Source organism: Aptenodytes patagonicus, chromosome 10 (assembly GCF_965638725.1).
Source record: "Aptenodytes patagonicus chromosome 10, bAptPat1.pri.cur, whole genome shotgun sequence".
In the NCBI taxonomy this organism is placed as follows: domain Eukaryota; kingdom Metazoa; phylum Chordata; class Aves; order Sphenisciformes; family Spheniscidae; genus Aptenodytes; species Aptenodytes patagonicus.
Window position 1 is genome coordinate 797,617 of NC_134958.1, and position 20,957 is coordinate 818,573.

Genomic DNA, 20,957 nt, shown 5'->3' on the forward strand with positions numbered 1-20,957 from the left:
AAAGGTTGTATTCCATAGAAATGTAGTCAATGCATTTTAAACATATAAATATACTTTTTTGTACAGCATATCATTCATGTCCCAGTCTTATAGCTGCAGAATAAAAACAAGACAAATAGCTCAGAAAAATCCAACAAAGTAGTAGTTCCTTAAAATGGCCACTTCAGTTCTTAAACCAGCTAAAAATTCTTTGGCAGAATAAGAAGCATATTTAGATACAGGGTATATGAAGGGTTAAAACTTGCTCTGTGGTGTCTTAAGAGGAGTAAAGGATATGAACTGTTCTCCTTGTCTGCAAACAGCGTGGCACTGTATGAAACCTTATGGTCCCCTCACACACCCCAAGATCTGGTCTTTTCATTACAGAGTTTTTCTTCACTGATATTTCTAATTATACTCATGTTACGGTCAATAATAAACACTAACTACTGATTCATACCGCAGCAGCAAAATGCACCCTGTTGAATAGAGCCCAAGCAAAGCTGGTAAAAGCCTGGTTGGCTTTTAGAATCCTGGAACAGAGGATGTAAACAGACTTATTTCTTTTCCAGTTATAACAAAATTGGGATACAGCACAAGAGCAAGCAGAACAGACAACATTCTTCATCCTTCCTAAAGTCGCTGCCTGTTATTTTATAAAAGGTGAAATATTTGTGGAACATGAATCACATTTTTAACATACGTGCAACAGCATAGCTCTTGTGACTTCTTTTTCTTCTAGTCTTATGCCTGAAGTCAGAGTATTAAGAGTGAATTAAGAGCACGCAATGTTTGGAAGCAAAAGAATGCTCAATAAGACTGCACACAATTTTCAAGGCATGCAAACAGCATCTCTCAGAATGTTACAAAGCTCTCACTGGAGCCACGGCTGCCTTGTTTTCACATACTATTAGTGGAGAAAGGAACCATCCTGGGACACTTTTCAGTATCAAAGGCATGTTTCTAGATGTAGAAACACTTGTTAACCATTCAGCTCTTACACTGAACGTTTGTAACCATTTGTTGAACAGATCTGAAGTGTGACTGCCTGCCTCCTCTGCCCACACAACCATAGCTTTTTAAGTGCCCTCTTGTACAAACTTCACTCAGATGACTTGGACATTCTTCTCATTGAAAAGACTTCAAACCAACAACGTATAAACAAGCTAGAAGGCTTGTTTACTGGTTCAGCCTCCAAAACATCAAGAAATAATGAAATTATCATTGGAATCTGGAACATTTCCATTCATTTTAAATAAGGTTTAATTCTTCTCTGTAGAAGAATCTTCATTTCACAGACAGCCATATGTATGTTTTATCCAATGCCTAACCTATGCTTTTTATCAGAGATAATTGAAAGTATTATAAATAGCTGCAGATTCAGTACTCAACTTATTTAAACCCAGTTTCTGACAATGCCATAGTAAATTAAAAATTGTACTGTTACAAAAACACACAGATCTGCTAAATGGAGCAGATTTATGTTCTCTCATGCGAGTTCCATTCCATCTCAGCTATATTAGTCATATGATCTGTTCATCAGTTTAGAGCCTACCATTGCTCTGTCAAATACTCATTTTCTAAAATTGTATATCTACACATGGAATCAAGTTTGAGTCATTATAGGTCTTATCCATTACTTTTTGTAAAGGTTTGTATTGGGTTGTTCTTACCATTTTAAATCACTGTAGGCTAAAACTCTACGAAATAAGGAACAGTCTTTTGAGAAGCACATAGGACTAAGTGAATTACTTGAATGAGCTGCCAGCTGTCATTCAGTGATTTTCTGCATTTATCCAGGTCTCCCAATAAACCATCATGACCCTGTTTTTTATTTTCACTTTGCTTGTTTATTGACTTAAATCAATTTATCTGATAAAGTTGAACACAGATGAGTTAACCCATTCTAAGATAAGGAATCAAGTTGAAATGTTACAGAAGTAAAGTACAGACTTCACGCTAGGTGGTTATAGAGCACGAAATGGGAAAGTGTTATGGATTGTGAGATTAGAAATAAAAGAAATTGTTAATGCGTTCCTTCTGTAAAGAAAGAACACAATGACACTTCCTTCAATTTTTTAACCCATAGCAAGTCTGAATATAGACTTTTGTCAATCAACTTGATGGTGAACAGGTAATTTGGATTGATTTCAAGGATACTGTTGATAACAAAGCATTGTCAAAATAAAACTTATCAGTTGGAAGCATCAGGTATAAAGGATCTTATTCCCAAGTCTAAAAATAATGTGTTAGGTAGAAGGGGGCAGAGTGGGTCGGGTTAATGATAGCTTTTTAAATAATGCAAGCAGTGTATTTTAGTTACATGTCTGAACACCAGATCCTCATAGATTCCCTATTTTTTTTTTCATTTTATCAAATCCAGCCCTCTATTTTTATAAAGAAAGAAAATTAAATAATCTTAAAAAAATAATTTCAGTATTTAAAAAGAATAGCTAGATCACTGCTGACCTTCTGTTCAGATCCCAGTAAATGAAACTGTAGAGCAGCAGCCCTCTCCATAATGAGGTAGCTTTGCGGATGCAGACTGTCCCCCCCAAAAAGCAAGAAACAGGCAGAACCATAGCCCTGCTTAACCTTTACACTATTAATAAAGTGCAAGGGGCCTGTGTGTGTTGGAAGGGGACAGGGAAGAAGATGAGACTAAAGTGCCGTCTCCCTCTGTAAAAAGGCATACAGCAGTCTGTGTTCACAACACCAAGACAGTAGGGGAAAACAAAACAAAACCAAAAAGTCTTTCTCCGCAGCAATACCACTCTGCAGTACTGGCAAAGTAGTCATTGCTGCCTATGGGCAGCAACATCTATTTGCGATACGCAAAATGCTTCACAGAAATGAATAATCACACATGACAAACAAAATGTAAACAATCCACTTTGCAGCCGCAGAAACTGAGGCTGAGAGGTTCTCTTACTATCAGAAACATAAGGAATCAATACCAGAATAACTAGAATTCAGATCTACAGATTTCTCAAGTATGGTCTTTGACTAGTCTTGTGGTTGCCTAGGAATAAGGTTATCCTGACATAACTGTACTTAGCATCAGTGTATGTCTGTTGGGTGAAACCTGCGCTACCTTTCTTTAGACAAGCATAACTGTGTATACTCCAGATTGCTTCATCAGTTTACTGTGACAGTAGCATTATACTGACGATCACTTCAGATGATCTAATTCAGAAGAACTGAATTTGGAACAATTATCTGCTCCTTCATATTCTTCTTAAATTCCCCTTATATTCTTAAATAGTGGCATTTTTGATCTGTGTTACTGGTGAGTCTCCCAAGGTAAAGTGATACTCATTTTAATACTGCACATGCTACATAGATGACCTGCCTGCAGACCCTGGCAAAGACAAGGACAACAGCAAGAAGGTTGTTCTGCTTTCTCTTTTGGATAACTACTCTTTGTTCCAGGAAGTCCTCAGGTTTTCACCAGCAGAGTTTTGCTCTATCCCATCACCCCCTCCAACATTCACAGGAGAGCATGGAGTGCTATCAGCACTCTCTCCTTTTGGCTAGAAAGCTATTCCTGTTGTCCGTCAATATCACTGTTTATTTATCTGGTGGCACTTCTTTATGGATCCTGCTATTAATGTATCTAACCACCATTAAACACGTTGCCTTTCTATTTATGTGGAATGTTACCAATACAACTAACCACCAAATTGCTGTTTCAAACCCCAGGCTGAAGAGACTACAGCCTGCTGTTTTTTTAACCCACAAGGCCTACTGCTGTCCTGAAGAGCTTGCACATAGCTCGTCAAGTACGCTATGGAATCCAATCTAAATATTTAACAGTCATACTGCAAGACTGGTCATTTGTAGCTGTTACTTGACTTATCTGTTCTTAATTAAGCATACAACTTAATCAAGTTTAAGGATAACAACAGATGCAAATAGCACACGCTTAAAACTGACTTTGGCTCATTGTGATTTAGAACAGCGTCTGAAACAGAAGCCACATATAGAACTCCGTATATTAGTGAATTAACTCAGTGGTTTAACAATTATTTGCAATTAAACTACTTCATAATATATAGAAGCATATTGTCTTCAGGACCGCTTAGAAGAAAATGTAAATTCCCAGCTAGCTAGGATGAGTAGTTGTTCTGGAGAGAAAAGTCGTCTTCACTGCTCCCCTACTGCTATGACCACTATGGGAAAAGAGACGATTTTTTTGCAGAGTCAAAGATGGTTTTTCCTCAATTACTATTGAAGACAGACACGAGTTGAAAAAATAAACTCTAATTTTGCAATAATTTTTCTTACTTTTTTAGTTACAGTATTCTCTGCACCTTTGTTTGTATTCATAGTATTTGCATTTCTCTGAGAAGTCGTTACAGCAACTGTGAGGCTAAAGTTGCCAATCAATTATTTACAAACTAATAAAACTGTTGAAGACATTTAGAACACTATTTATTTCTTTAGAAACAATTGTGCAGTATGGTATTTATATTGCAAATATGAAAATTATATTTAAAGCAATTGTCATTAAAGGACAATGGCCTTGACTAGAACTAAAAACAAAAGGAAGAGATTTGCCAAATATAGTAGACTAATACTTAAGTGTAAAGAGCTATTGAACAGATTCCTAAAGTTAAAATGTGCTCCATTTGGAGAGCAGTAGATAGCTTACTATAGTGTAGTTGAATATATTAACGCATGCTAGGGTTAAGAGACTGCAGATGATTTGGAACACAGCTTTAATATTATTTGGCTAAATGTATTAACCTTTTTTCTTTAATGTTTCTAGTTGTTTCCTCAACTTTTTAAATGAAAAGAGGAAAAAAAAAAGTCTGTAGTGTATAAAGAAGGCAGCAAGAGTGAAACTGAGAGTCCTTTTCCCCCCTTTTACAGCTGTATATATGAGGTATGCTGTCCTATATAAACTTATTTATAGTCAATACTCTCACTTCAAAAGCTGTTAAGATTTAGAGGTAATTCCACTTAATAGTCCATTCCTATTTAAATGCAGGCTACAAAAGGAATGGAAAACCTGGAGAGGGAAAAGTTATTTGCTGACAATATGGGGATAATTGTATTACTAAGTCAGTACCAGGCACATTAGCTTCTAAGTATGAGTTAGACTATTACATGCATGCTATTATGTCAGATTACCACAAATATACAAAAGATTTACTGTATATAGAATAATCAGAACCTATTTAATGCCTTTAAAAAATAGAAAGCATCAACACGCATTTGACCAAATCTCAGCTCTGTCCTTAATTTTGTCTGTGTTTTTAATTAGGACTTTTCTCTAGAGCATTATACCCTGAGAGCACAAGTGATTTAATTTACACTGAAGCATAACACATATGCAGAGGATATATTTACAGTATACTGAGTGTACATTCAAAGTCTCATATATTATTAACATTTCAAAAACTTTTCAGCAACTTTAAACAATCTCTATAATCATTCCATCAGAAAATATATATAAAAAAAAATCCCTCAATTTTCTTCCAGGTATAGAATTTTAATCCTCTAATTGTACTGGCCTGAGCCTTGGGATGGACAATTCTCTGCCCTGAATTAGATCTCTTTTGGACAGAGACTGCCATGGAGTCTGTGACCATGTGTGCACTACCATCACTCTATATAACACAGATTATTTTAGAGAGCTGCAATTTTCTTGTTTGGTTGGGTTTTTTTGGGGGGGATTTTTTTTTTTTAAACTACTTACAAAAATTCTCTGTGAAATGTTTAGATTAAGGGATAAATGGGCAAAATGTTACTTATAAGCAAGCCCTCTGGATTCCATCCTTCCACCACAAAAAGGTTTTAAATGTTTTCTAAAATGTAGTTAACTAATAATTCCCATTAAATTTTTAGAACACAAAAGTATGAAATGGACAGTTTTTGATAAAGAGGCCTTTCATTCAATAAACAGCAGCATTCATCTGTGACATTTACATTTGAAAAACGCCACAAGCACAAACCACTACAACTACTGTTGACAGCAACACACACTAGGGTGAGTAGGCACACACAGATAGGAGCCATGCTCGCTAAACATCTGAAATGACATTCATTGATAAGAAGGGTAGATATTAAGCATAATTTTAAATTTGCTGCAAAGATTTTATAAGAAAAACTTCTCTGCTTTCTTTGCTTCAATATACTGACAACTATGGAGTGATACTTAGATTTCCACCTGAAAGTAAGAACCTCTGCTTTAGAACCATCAACCTAATTGAATGACACAGATAAGATGAGAAAAACAGAACCTGTGCAAGAACCTTCTTAGGTGCCAAAGAATTTTTATGCTTCAGAGCTTCTGATTTACTGTACTGGTCTCACAAGGCAGACTCTAATATACTAATTAATTCTTCCTAGGTTTTCACAACACTACAGTTTAAAGAAAATTTGGAATTTTCAGTCCTCCTTGATACTTTAATGAATTGGGAGATATTCTGAGCTATCAGTCTTCTCCTTGATAACACTCCGGAATCCCAGTATTTCACCTGTGATTTCCTAAGTGTTTCCACAGCAATATATAGTCATTATGATAATGTTGTGCTGACATCACTGCAGGATCAAGCAAATGGCATAGTGACAGAAGACCTTTATACAACTCTCTTCAGGTTGTGTAAATTCCACTGAAAAAAACCTCATGCATCATGACTTCTTTCTATATGAAAGGTCTTTGAGATGACAGTTAACCAAATTTCTACCATAATATCCTTCACAAAAGTAATTTATGATGAACAAAAGATGTTTGAACCTTAAATACTACATTTCACTCTTCTTAATGCTTTTAGACTCAACAGCATTCCCCTCAACACTTTTCTCAGTACGTTGATTTATATGGTAAGAATTAGCACTGATTTTTAGAACACTCAAATGTGTCAAGTAACCTTACATTTTCAACTGCCAAATCATAGTTGTGTATTACACTAAAGGCATCTATTTTATATAATCTCTAATGCTTCATTTGGGAAACAAGAGTTGTATCACCTCCTCTGTGAAAAATAACTACAACTTCATAATCAGAGTTTATTTTCACATCAGAACGCAATTAAATAATGTTACAGCAATGAATGCTTTTAAGGCACAAGAGTTGCTGTCAGCCAAGGGTTAACATCAGTATTAAGATGCTGGAACTGATATTAACCCTTTTTGTATCAACATGTTATAAAAATATCTTACTTAAAACTGGGCTGCATTCAAATTAGAAATGCAACAGAATGTTTTAAGAGATTTCAGGACTACTGAACAATCAGATGAGCATTATTTTTAATGTCAAATGTTTTTAATACATTTTTACTAGACATGCCCATTATAAGACAACTATTAGTGTCCTTAGTTTAAGAGCACATAGCTTTATGTTCTATTTCACCTATTACATACAATCTGTTGAAAGAAAATATTATTAATAAGACAAAAAATGCAATAGGACTCAGGTGACTAAAGAAAGTCGGGGGTTAATGAATACAGTCAGATTTTTTTATATCTGCATAATTCTTCCCCTTAAAGCAAAATGAACAATCAATCTCATAGTAAGAAATTAGTTTCAGCTACTATTACTTGGCCTCTGGAATTGCAGAAGGCAAAACACTAATGTTATCTTCTTGAACCTAAAATGATGGACAAAAAAGTATTAAATCGCTACAGGGTTTTTTTAGGTTGTGGACTGGGGGAGGTACATGAGAGAGGGTATTCTAACACATCGGTTTAGCTGTGGAACAGAATCAAGCGTGTATTCCAAGCAAGCTGCCTCTTCAAAAGAAAGCTGCAGGGTGTTCATCTTGAAGATTAATCAAGACCCAGAAATACACAAGCATCTGTAAAGCTCAATTTATTACTAATCTTATAATGAACTAGGAAAAAAGTACTGGCAGATATAAGCAAAACATACTATATTTTCACCATGTATTCACATATCGAAATTATTTCTCTTTTTATACCAATTAAAATGTTCCAACTCATTGTGAAATCAAATACTATACTGTCTGACTCAACTTATCTTGCGAACTTACCAGCATTACAAAATAAACCCCCCACTTTTTAATGAAGTCTTGATTCTTAAGTCCACAAACCCAGACAGTTTCATTAACATTACAGCATCAGAAAGCAAATCAGTTACAAATCAGTGCATTGCATTAGCTAGAACAGTGGGAGGTACATTCAGAATGAAAATAAGGAAAGGAAACAAAGGAAACAGAAAAATGTATGTAGACTAGATACAAAGAGGATACATACCTGGATTAAATTCTTCTTAAAAATAAAGTACAAATTACATACCACCATCTTTATATTAGTTTCCATTTACGCAGAAATACTGTACACAACTCCATTACTATTTTGCCGTTCTTCCTTCAGCCTTAAAAATGGTACAATACAACATGAGGCTGCTTCTCAGTGATTCAACTCAAGTGCAATCAGGCATGCTGTTAGTCCGCAACGGTATCTGTTCTAAATTCCACCGTATTCCCTAGGCAGCATTAAATGTTTGGGGGTTTTTTTGTTTTGTTTTTTTTGACTCCCTCTCCTGTTTTTTTCCCCCCTCCTACAATTTGTGCTAACAGCTAAAAGTAATCATGGTGTTAGCTACTAATTCATTCTGCAGCTCAGCTTTATTTGTCCTCGATAATAGCAAAACAGGAGTCAGTGTCCTACTCCTGCTCAAATACAACATCAACATGAGAGAACAGTAATCATCCTGGTGTTTTATGTGCTGGTAACTTCACCCGTTGCTGTTTTCTCCTGCCACTGCTTCTGAATGCAGTATTCGCTGCAATAGCCACAGCCCTCCTGCGTGGAAGGCAGCCCTTCTGCTTCACAGAGAGAGTAAAATAGGCTTACTGAGAACCCTCGCTCACAGAAACAACACATGCAGTGCATCGTGAGAGCTAGCAGGTGCATCAGTGCCCACAAGGATAACAGGGTGAGAGCGTATCTCTTGCTTGGTAGGGCCATGTTTCACCTAACCTTTTATTTATCAGCCTGACGTGACCCAGAGAAACAATTGTATAGCTGTTTCTTTCAGCAGTGCTTTCAACAGCTGACCATTTTTGGTAATGAACCTGCTAAATAGATTCATAACTATGATCATTCCATGATTATTTAAGGATGCTCCAGATAATAAGCAGCGTATCACTCTGTTTTTCAGGAAAAGTGTTTTGTATGTTCCCAATTAATACCTAGACAGTAGGACTCAGTCATTTGTCTACTGGGGTTCAAATAGCAGAATGGATTATTATTGTGCATGCAGTAAGTTATCCTGTACAGAATACAATGGGTGGGTTTTCAAATGTTAACTGATTTAACAGTGTGTGTAAGGCCACATTCAGCCTTACACCTATTAAATATATTGAAAACTCTCACACATGAAGAACTACAGAAATACATCCAGAATGATCCTACATAAAACCATTCTACATACAAAGTATACACATAATGTAAATGTAAAAGTTTCACAAAATGCATGTACGTGCATAAAACCACAGGTATACTATTATCCCCTTTAATCTTGGGAGATAGCAGCACTGAAATACTATATAAAATACTAAGTTTTCAGCTAGCAAATTATGTATGCTTCCTGTATAAAAATAAACAAAACTTTGGAATTTCTGGTAATAGCTGACACATTTGTAACAGAGAAGCTTGTAATTCAGTTATTTACTTCAAAAATATATTAAGGATACCTTGAATAAAAGGCAGCACTTAAAAGTATTTAACAATTAATGCTTATTTAAAGCTTATCGGTTGTAGCTCTCACTTTCTGCAATCCTTGTATTATTGTTAGTAATGAGATCCTGGGATATAATGCTTTTTAAGTACAACTTACAAATGGAACAGTTCTAGAATAAAATCTCTTACATACAGTGGTAAAATTAATACTTTGGATTTTTTTGTGTATCATTGTAAAAATAATTATGGACCATCATATTTATTATGTCCTGCTGAAATGAATGCAACCTATAAATACTCCATTAATTAGATTTATAGTTAAGAACCAGATGAACGAATGCTTCATTATTCAAATCTTATTGTAGTTAGCCGGTGGCAATTATTTAATATTCTGTCTGAACTCAAACAAACTGATGCTTCAAATCTGTGACACTGCAAGCCAACAAAGAATACAATAAAACTTTTCTATAAGTGCACAATAGGAAATATTCCATTGATATCAATACTCAGTGATACAGTCCTAATTACATGAGATGTAACAATAATGCCTCTCAAAATGTAAGGATTAAAAAAAACTAAAAAAAGAAAAATCAGGCAGCCTAATCAAGCATGGCCACCCACAGCAGATACACACTTACAACTGAAATAAATTGGGTTTTTATCAAGATTAAGCAAGTGGTCTGAGACCACAGACAGTAAAAACAGTAAATATTGGGAACGTTTTGCAAAAATGCAAGGGTTTGTCATTTAATAAAAAACTGTTCGCAAATAATGTTAACTCGTAACACTTAGATTAATGTTGTCACCTTCAAGCAAGTTCCTAAGTATTGATCCTGTCTATACTAATCTGTTACATTACCAGACATTGAATGTTTCAGTTGGAAGCCACTTATTTGATAGCCCAGCGTAAGCAGGGAATTTTACTCTGCCAAATGTATCATTCAATTGATATTTAAGAAGGAAAAACAAAACCAAACAAAACCAAAACACAATCCAAAGACCTTCAGAACTAATTATGACTTATCTACCCTGGAATTAAAATTCCATGTAGAACTCGCCCAAGCCAGCACAATGCTGACTTTGCTTGTAATGATACTGACCAATCAGGAATCTAGTTTCATGTATAAATACATACTAATTACTTGCAACTGGAGTTACCCAAATTCATCTTCACAACAAAGTTATGTTGTACGTCTGTTCACATGATCCTCACATAGATGCGATGTTAAGAACTTTCTATAGCAAGTACGTGAGCAGAGGTTTTCATTCTGTAGCTGAAGTGCTCACAGTTCTGGTAGCCCAGATACTTGAAAGCCAATGACTGGAATGAAACCACTGTGCATCTTGAAAAGGCGTCCACGTCAGCCTTCAGTGAACTGACACAAAGGAGCAGTTTGCACCCACGGCCCATTGGCGTTTTTGTGGTTACTTGCCAGTAACCTCAGATGTTGATGAAGCTGGCCTTAAAGAACCATGCCTTTAAGGGTTCACACTGATTGTACCTCACAAACACGGTGTTAAAAGTGTAACTCCCACACGCAGAAGGAACAGGAGAAATACAGACTATGTACAGAGAGATGTTGCAATTTGTTACACAATTCTAGCCAATCCCTGCATCTTAATAGAAAAACCCAGCAAAACCCACCAAGACCAAACACCACCACAACCCCCCCAAAAAACCCAAAACCACACCCCAAACAAAAAACCCAGACCCCAATGGGCAGCTATAAACCTTCATGGAGAGAACAGCTATTCTGTGTGCCTATTTCCAGGATTACGCGGCCATGACTTTCAGAGATGATTCTTGGAATTCTTAGGAACACAAGTCTGTCCAGTGAAAATATTTCAATAATTTCCATCACTATTTTTAAGTAATAAAAACAGTGTTAAAGGACATATAACTGTTATAGATATTATTTGACTATTTCTATTGTTTAATACTTATACTGAAACGGTGACAATTACAAACTGATGCAACAACTTAGAAGTAATTTATATTTCATGACGGATTTCAGCCTGAAAGTCGGAAAAGCTGTCATGGGATTAAGCTATCTTTCTCCCGCCCCCCACCTCCCCAGTCTGCTGAAGGGATGGATGTTTCTTCCCTTTCATTAAAGAAAGGCAATAACTGCGTCAATTCTTAAACCTCATCGATCAGTTCTTAAATCATAATATTCTGACCTAATCAGAGACGTCCAGACTGGGGGGGTGCGGGGGCATGAAACCACGCTGAGTAGAAAGGAAGTTTCTCTAGTCAATCTCTGAAATCACTCTAGCTGCTTTTAGCCGCAGAGAAGCACAACAACGCCCTGCTCCCTCCGAGGATCTCATTTGCAGGGAGACGGCACGTACTGCGCCTCGGAAGCCAGCTGAGGGAGGAGGGGAGAGGAGCGCGGCCATGTCGCTCCCAGCACCCCCGGCCCCAGGGCTGGAACGTTGCTAGCACGCAAGTATTGCGGGTGCTACTGATTTCAAATAGGGTAGTTATCTAAGAGAGCGACACTGAATTAGAGGAGGTGATCACACTGCTTTTACTGAATTTTGTTTCAACCTATGGAAAGTTCTCACGGCTACAGCTCTTGATAGAATTCCTAGCCTATTAAAAATACAAAGAAACATGTAGAATATAGCATCCCCACCCCCCTTTTTTTTGGAAGCACGCACAGACTTTTCAAGACATTCTTCTTCATACAAGATATTTTTTCTATACAACGATTATTTTCTTTACTGTAAAGCTCGGTGTTTTCTCCTAAAAAGACGACTTTATAATAAGAAGGGAAAAGAGAAAATAACTACTCACGAGATACAAATCTGGATATTTCATAAGTGCATGGAATCCACCTGTGAGCTGTTTCAGATTTTACTTCAGATGACTACAATAAGTGTTTTGGAGTTTCTGAAGTTATGAAGGCTAAGGCCATTTCTTACTCCGCTCTAAACCTTTGCCAAACACTGTATCCTTAAACCAATTGCTAGGTTTATAAAATCATGCAGTTTGAATTCCGCTAAGTGAAGTAAAACCACTTTTGATATTTTCTAAATAGTAATTAACAGGGAACAGGCAAACAATTTAAAAACACAACAGCTGATTGCCAGCTGCAATTTAAACAAAAGTTGGCCCTGATCTCAGAAGGAATCACAAGATGGGATCACAGTGAAAAGCAAATACGGGGGGGGGGGGGGGGGACGGACGACGACGACGACGACAGGGACGGGACATGACAACAACAACTAAAAGAAAAAAAATCAAGAAAGGCCAGTAACTAGGCATATTTCAGGAGGAAAAGGGGAGCTTTCTCCCCATCCGGATACATCAAGCACCCAAAGTCATAATATTATGCATTTGAAGTGGTAACTTAAGAACAACATATGTTACTCCTGAAATTGAATCCTCCCGTTGTGTTCTTCCCTTATGACTATTTTGTTCTTTGTTGCCCTCTAGGAATGTGTTCATTCTAGAGACTGTTTGATTTTCTTGTCTAGGAAAGTAGAATGTTTGCTAACGAATTTTAAAAAATCAAGAATCTGACTCAGTTGCCACTTTTCATGTAAGGAACTGTTTTCAGTTTGATGCTTTGCTTTCTATTATTGTGTCCCTTTGTGTTTTGCCATAATTACATTTTCTGCAGTAACTGGTCTCTTACAGATACTACTATTAAGCATTAAACTCCTCATTAATCACAGAAGAGACAGTATTTCTGTTTCTAAATATTAAATCAGACTATTGTTCTACTAAACTGTCTCTGATTCTGGAAGAAAACACCAAAAGTTTTGGCAGAATATGAATCTTCATTATGCTTCCACAACCACAGTATAACTAATTGTGCAGCTTTGTACTTTATGTAAAAGAATATCCTGATCTTTACAGAGATTAATGTAAAATGGTCAAGGATTCTCATAAGCATTATATTTCAGGAATATTCTTACTTTTTTTTTCTTTTATCCTAAAATTGTCAATTATCAGCTGCATTATGCAAATGCTTATTTTTACTCTCTTAAAATTATATATAAACTTATTACTGGTGCTATTGACAGGAAAGTATAATGAACTCAGAGCAACATAATTTGCCTTCTTTTTCACATTTGCCCCATTATACAAGTCAATTTTTATTATTCCCTCTTAAAAGTAATTTATTTCTATTGATTCTTTACACCTTGGTTAGAGGCAAAATAACCCCCACAATATGCAAGTGCTGCCTCCGATCTAACTATATGCATTAGACTTTTCTGGACCTTTCCTGTCTCAGGTTCATTAGCGCATGCATTCTAGTCCCAGCTGAGGAACTGACTGTTACCTTCAGCCTGGGGGTTCAAGTTTCTTTGATCCAAGCTCTCCTCAAATACAGTACAGGTGTATGACCTTGCCTGAGCTTTACTGAGAAATCTGTAATTACGATGTGAGCAAGACAAGAAGGGCGGGGTGTGTGTGGGGGTGTGTGTGTGTAGACCCAACTGGAAAAAAAAAAAAGTGGGGGGGAAGTTAGCAGCTCAAGGATTTCAGAGGTAACATACTGATATGAAAAGCTATAAAAGGGGAGGGGGGGGGAAGAAAGAGAATCTGAGGGTGGCAATTCAATATTAGCAAGGATCAGCCCATTTCAAGGAGTGGCAGAGGGACCCTGCTTTCCCAGCCCAGTGGAACATGAAAATAGAACAGAAACACTCGCTCTTATCAGGGTGATGCACATATCAACGATTAGCCTAGTAACTTCCTAATCCTAGCTTTGCTGTTCATATTAAGAAATAAATAGTTGCTCTGGACTCTTAAGTCACATTTATCCTGCTTGCAGAGTCTCTTTGCATTTGATAAAGCTCATTGGAACAAAAGTGTGCTGGTTTTAGCTGGGATAGTTAATTTTCTTCACAGCAGCTGGTATGGGGCTGTGTTTTGGATTTATGACCAAAACAGTGTTGATAACCCAGGGATGTTTCCGTTATTGCTGAGCAGTGCTGACACAGAGTCAAGGCCTTTTCTGCCCCTCGCCCCACCCCACCAGCGAGCAGGCTGGGGGGGCACGAGAAGCTGGGAGGGGACACGGCTGGGACAGCTGACCCCAACTGACCCAAGGGATATTCCACACCATATGACATCATGCTCAACATAGAAAGCTGGGGGAAGAAGAAGAAGGAGGAAAGGGGGGATGTTCGGAGTGATGGCATTTGTCTTCCCAAGTCACCGTCATGCGTGATGGAGCCCTGCTTTCCTGGGGATGGCTGAACACCTGCCTGCCCATGGGAAGGAGCGAATGAATTCCTTGTTTTGCTTTGCTTGCGTGCACAGCTTCTGCTTTACCTATTAAACTGTCTTTATCTCAACCCATGAGTTTTCTCACTTTTACCCTTATGATTCTCTCCCCCATCCCACCGGGGGGGAGTCAGCGAGTGGCTGCGTGGTGCTCAGTTGCTGGCTGGGGTTAAACCATGACAAAAAGTGACCTAGAGTGGAGGACTTACAGCATCTCCATTCCACACAACCCTCAGTCATACACTTAAATTCAAGTATATACAGCACTGCTAACAGCACTAATTAAGAGTCATCTGGAGACTTGCCATGAGCGGTAGCAGCACAGAAAGATTCAGCAATAAAGAGCACACCACCAAACTGGAAAAGAAAAATTTCTTTGGTAGTGAATTAAAACAGCCAACCCCACTGATCTGAAAATGGGTAAGGAGGGTAGATCACAAGAAAGATCCATAACGATGAAGCAGGAACTTTAAGGCAGATGCTGCAAGGACTCTAGAAGCTGAATGCTTGCAACAATCCAGCTCACAGTACTAGGATTGCCCGAGCAAAGGGTTACATGATTTATCATAAACCTGGAAGCAAGGTAATTTTCTCTCCTGAAGCCCACATTTTGCCCTGAGCCCACTCTGTCTAGCTTAGATTCCATCAATATCATTCATTAGCTTTTCAGAGTATGACCTGTCATTCTCTTTGCTAGGATTGCGAGTTCATCAGTGCTCCATTCTTGGCTGCTCTCAGCTCCCTTTCCTATCCTCGATCTCCCACCGATATGATTGCTGGTCGTCCTAGTATTTCTCTCTCCTCACCCTGGGACTTCCTTCCCTTTCTTGCCATCATGAGAGGTACTCTGCCAATCCTTATCATTAACAACCCCAACCCTCCCTCACTTAATGGATTCTTGCCTTCACAATCCTAACTATTCATCTTCAGTACCTTCACTGCATTCCAAAGCCAGCTTTTGCCTCCACAGAATGGTGCCCTTAAAGGACGGCCCAGTTGATTCATACTAACTGGCTTATCTTTCCTGTTTTATGTGAAGCACACATTCTCACTTGTAAACTTTCTCTGAAAAGAGCCCTGTTGAGTTTCACAGTCTTCTAAGCATTGCCTCAGATGTTCACAAAATGCTCTATAATTCAATTACAAATACGCTCCAGGAGCTGTATAATTCTATAGCACATTGACTCAGCCACAGGCTACCAATAAAACCAGTAATAAATCATTTAACGTGAGTCCAAAGACAACCTGCAAAATGCTATAACATGGTTACTCAAAATAGATACTGAAACAGGAGGAAGGGAGAATGTTACAGTGGTCCCTTTTTGAACTCTGAAGCAAAGGGGAGAAATGAAGTTGAATTGTGGAAAAGAGTATGTTACATTCCTGTTTGTTGATTTTCTTTTATGACAGTCAAGAGAGAAAGCTTAGGTTTCTTACCCTCTATTGTGAATCACGATACCTCATTTTTTGAGGAGGAAAGCAAAGTGATAATTCTTTTTTTGACCTTGCCTAACAGAATCCTCAAATAATGGTGCAACAGCTCATAAAGGTTTCTCCCAGGGTCTACCATTCTTAATACCTTCAATTAACTGAAGAAAGAAATTTTTAACTTTCACATTGATTTTAAGGGGGGAGGGGGGGCAGGGGGCAAGGAATAAATCATAAAATACCTAAACTCACAATACCATAGGAAGATTTAAGTTAAAATAAGCCTTCAAATAAGTTAACTGTAGCTTTATTCAGATAAAAGACACCTCCATTTTCTTTTCTTCAAAATTCTATTGACTTTTTGATACGTTTTCCCTGAGAAACTTTCAGAGGAAGTAATTCCAGAAAAAACAAACACTCTAGTGAGATTACTTAAAAAGATAGGGAAGAAACAAAAGTAGTTCTTTGGTCAAAGTTGAGGTAAGTGTGATTTTGTCTTTTTACATAGTATATGTCCTGCACAAAAGCCATGACACATGGAAGACAAGGTGGTGGAATAAATTTTAACTTAAACCACAATCCAATTATAATTAATCTGTGCTAGATAATTTACCAACAGGGCAGCATAAAACTTGCAATTGCTTCCATACAACTAGCAGCTGTATTTATTACTTTTTATGACTTTCCTTCATGCCTCTGTTCTGAGAGTTGCTATCCTGACCTATTTGTCAGGACTGAGAATACAAAAGGTGTCCATTTCCCCTTATTACCATTTCCATTACCATGGAAAAATCCTAATATAATGTTCGGTTATATAGCATTAGAATGATTTAGATACTTTTTAGATTAAGGTTTCCTCCCCTTTGATATCTACAGCTCTCTCTGCAAGACAACTCAGCCCTTCAAGAGCTGTGTTTTCATAGTCTCCAATGTCCCAGATTTCTACTAAATGTAGAATTAGAAGCATATGAAGACCAAAGTTTAACACACAGCTTACAATGAAACAGTAACTCAAGATTTAAATGACCCTTTGAATATTTACAGAAATTTTCCACTTCTTTTCAAGACGAGTTCCTCATGAGGTATTTGCTTACATCTCCCATCCACCTGATTTTCAAATTCTTTAAAGACTTAAAATAACTTTGTCACCATATTTCAACCCCAGCCTGATACTAGATTAACTGCCGAGGAATCTGTCCTTATTTCAGTGCAGTCAGATATTTTGACTACTTTGCTACAGAAAACAATTCAATGGCACAGTGACAACCCAAGATTCCAGCTCATGCATATTAATTGGTTTACTTAACCATCTTCTAACCGCCGACGTCAAAATTACATTGAAGAATGGTAGTGGGAAGAAGCGCAATATTAACATTCCTTTATTCAAACACTTCTTTTAAACATCTGAATGAAATGCAGCTGATTCATCAAATCATAAAATTACTGACCACGTGACATTAGTTATTTGGTTTTAAACTTGGAAATAAATTTATCCCACTGACTAGGCAATTAGACAAGCACTGAAAGGTGACTGTTCACAGAAGAAATTCTGAAAAAGCATCTTAAGACTATTGTAATCTCTGTCTACAAGACAAAACTGGATTCTTTGGCATATCCGAGTGTTGCGTTTGATGTCAGTTAGACCAGGATTCATCCTGCCCGCCTCCTCTAGTGAAGCTAACATTTGGCATTAAAAAAAAAAAAGATCAAACCAATAACAGTAGTATGCAGAAACTGAGATCATGTGACTCAGAAAAGCACTCTTCCCATGAAACCCCAGTATAAACAGATTTTTTTTTTCCCCACTATTTTCACCAGGGTCAGTCTATGAATTATCACACAGCCATCAGAATTCAGTAAAAGAGAAATAGGAATTGGTCCCCAAAAGAGCAAGAAAAAAAACAGCTCAAAAGAAACTGATGAAGGTGCATCTCGGATGGGTTCGACTAGTATTTACCACTAAACAGGTTTGGCTTTGCCATAAAAGCATGGAAGTGGCGCTGTACAGCACACTACTTGAGAATAAGCAGTATTTCCAAAAGGTCTAAACACAAATGAAACAGGAAGAGAAGTCCATGACTTTTCAGTTTTTTGGTAGGTCTCGGTACACAGTAAAGACATAACTATTTGTGTTTCTCAGAAGTTATCAGCAGTAGTTTTGCAGCACAATCAAGGCTGGAAGGTAACTGGCAGCATTCTTTTTCTTTATTTTTACTTTCTAATTCAAGACACAACTCCCCTCTATAAGCTAGTTTCCTCCTGTATAACACACTGTGTGAATAGTGAGCAGAAGCAGTTTTCAATGCACAAAATATTTACTAGACCTTGGGGAGTTAAGATCCAAAGTCCCACACAACTTATCTCAAGCTTCTTTCAAAACACCAACCTGAAAGTGCTGTGTGAAATAATTTCCACTCAAACACTGTACAGTGGAGACGGCTGCTTTATAAGCATTGCTTCAAAAGGGCTTAGTTGCTTTAAAAGAACTGAGGTATTTAAAAGGAATTACAGAAAAGCAAAAAACCCTGAGAAAACACAAAAAATCTCCCAACACCACACCTAAAAAAGCCCATTCAGTCAATGACAATAGATAATGCTGTTGCTTTTAACACTTTTTTCCCCCCCCAGAAACATAGAATTTTTAATTTTTTTTTTTTTTTAAATACAGGCATTGCCTCATGAAGAGCTCTGGGGGTGCTTCTCTAGTGTACATTCTCTTGGATGGCTGGTTACCTTAGCTTTGGCACGTGACTTCTTCCTGCTCTGACCAGTGATGTTCACTGGTCTCTTCTCCTTTTCATGGGAAAGAAAAAACATTTACTTAAGGCGGTGATGCCAAACCTACAGCAACTGCATTGAGTTCCTACTAGGTGTACAACCTCCCTGCCACATACAGCCTTTTCAGAGAGAGTGAGGGTACTGATTGAGGCTGTGAGGGTGGGGAGAACAACTTTGTTCTACGGAGAGTTAAACCTGCTCTGCAAGAAAGAGCCACATGGAGGGACTGCACAGCTATGCTCGCCTGCGCACACCAGACATTACCAGCAGCTAAAGTTGAACAGTTTAATGCAAAAAATGGGATTTTAAGAGTTGGATTATTAGTTCCTTTCCCTTATCCAGAAATGGCACACAACTAACACGACAGATAGTACTACTGAGCAACCTGGGCAAAAATGGATGATGTCTGAATTCCCAACCGTTCATGTGAGGCAATGGTTTGTACAGTTTAGGAGCAACAGTGAGAAAGAAAATATTTGGTACCGTTATTGACCACATAAACAGAGCAAGTGATCATCATCATAATTTCCCTTATCTATCACATCTAATAAAAAATACGCCTGTTTAGGGACTGGTATCATCAGTAGAACTTAAAAGAATTTTCTCGGAAAAAATATTAAAACAATGTTCTTAAAACCATTTTTATTAAGTATTATTGATGTGCTGAGGATTCTCAATATCAAAAATTATTCAGAAATAGATGTCTGAAGTTATGGTTTCCGGATTAATATGCAACACAGATAAGATGGCTGAACTACAATCATTTCTCATGCATCTAAAGAAAGTTTCAGAATCTCCTCCTCTGTTTCAGAAGAAAAAAAAATCCTGAGGTGAGGGAACCACACATTTAAGAACCAACGGAAGGAATTGTCTCTACTGTCAGAAACTCAGCAGTCGCACCTCAGATCCTGCTGTAACTGAACAGCAGTTTACATAAACTAGAAACCCCATACTAAATTCTCCCTCCATCTGAGAAAATTCTTTATATTACAGTAACGCATCAGTAGTTTTAAGAGTAGCTCTTACCTCCTGAATAGCCCTGGCCCATCTTGCTTTTGCAAAATTTCTTCCATCAGCTTGATCTTCATTTCTCCTGGAGAAAGGGGGCGGGGGGAAGGAAAAAAAAAAAAGTACTCAGAACAGCAAAGTATGGAAAAAAAAATTAAAAGAGCTCTGATAAGTCTACGGACAAGCAGATCAAAGTCAGTTAGAACTATCATCCATTTCCTCTGTATTTCCTCTGGATATAGTATCCTCTATATACTAGAAAATATTAGCTCTGTGGAAGTTATTCTTTATATAAAGTTATGAAAACTTATCCTGGTAATTAGCATAAGGGTAACTTTACACTTAGCAGGAAAAGAGCTGATCTGAAGTCGCACACTCTCATCCTCCTACTCAATATGATAAGCTGTTCAGTATGTACTTTTTCAGTGAGTGGATTCACAAGTGGCTTTTCTTTGTCAATATTAAATCCAAACAAGCTATGGAAAATAATGGAGGAAAACACGTCATTATGATCTATTTGGCCCTCAACATGGAAGATTTATTTTATTCATCTCTGATGAATGACATGACACCATGAGCTAGATCAATATTTGTTGCAGGGGATGACCAGGTTAAATACAATCATCTAATGTATTTTTCCATTATTTACATCTATTTTCAACTCCAGCCCACTTTTTCGAAAAGGCAAATAAAAGTAATAATCTAAGAAAATTTGATATTCCTATTTCAAACAGCTTTGTTTCTCTCCTAGGATTTGGATGTTAAAATCAAATATAACAAGTTGAAATTTTTTTTTTTGTTTTGATAATTATTTATTCATCTTATTTTCATTACAATTGAAGATAAGGGTAGAGAAACATTTCTC

General features: G+C 37.3%; 1 protein-coding gene across 5 annotated transcripts in view; it reads right to left on the reverse strand.

The window, feature by feature from the left end:
• UNC13C (unc-13 homolog C) overlaps window positions 1-20,957 on the reverse strand; it is a 238,892-nt gene that overhangs the window by 182,011 nt on the left and 35,924 nt on the right. For 4 of the 5 annotated variants that reach the window (XM_076347732.1, XM_076347731.1, XM_076347734.1 and 1 more), the window contains one exon: window positions 20,111-20,177. In XM_076347732.1, the coding sequence (XP_076203847.1) occupies window positions 20,111-20,177 (67 nt within the window). Of the gene's footprint in view, window positions 1-11,814; window positions 11,841-20,110; window positions 20,178-20,957 lie in introns of those variants that run through there. The other variant, XM_076347735.1, reaches the window with a different exon arrangement.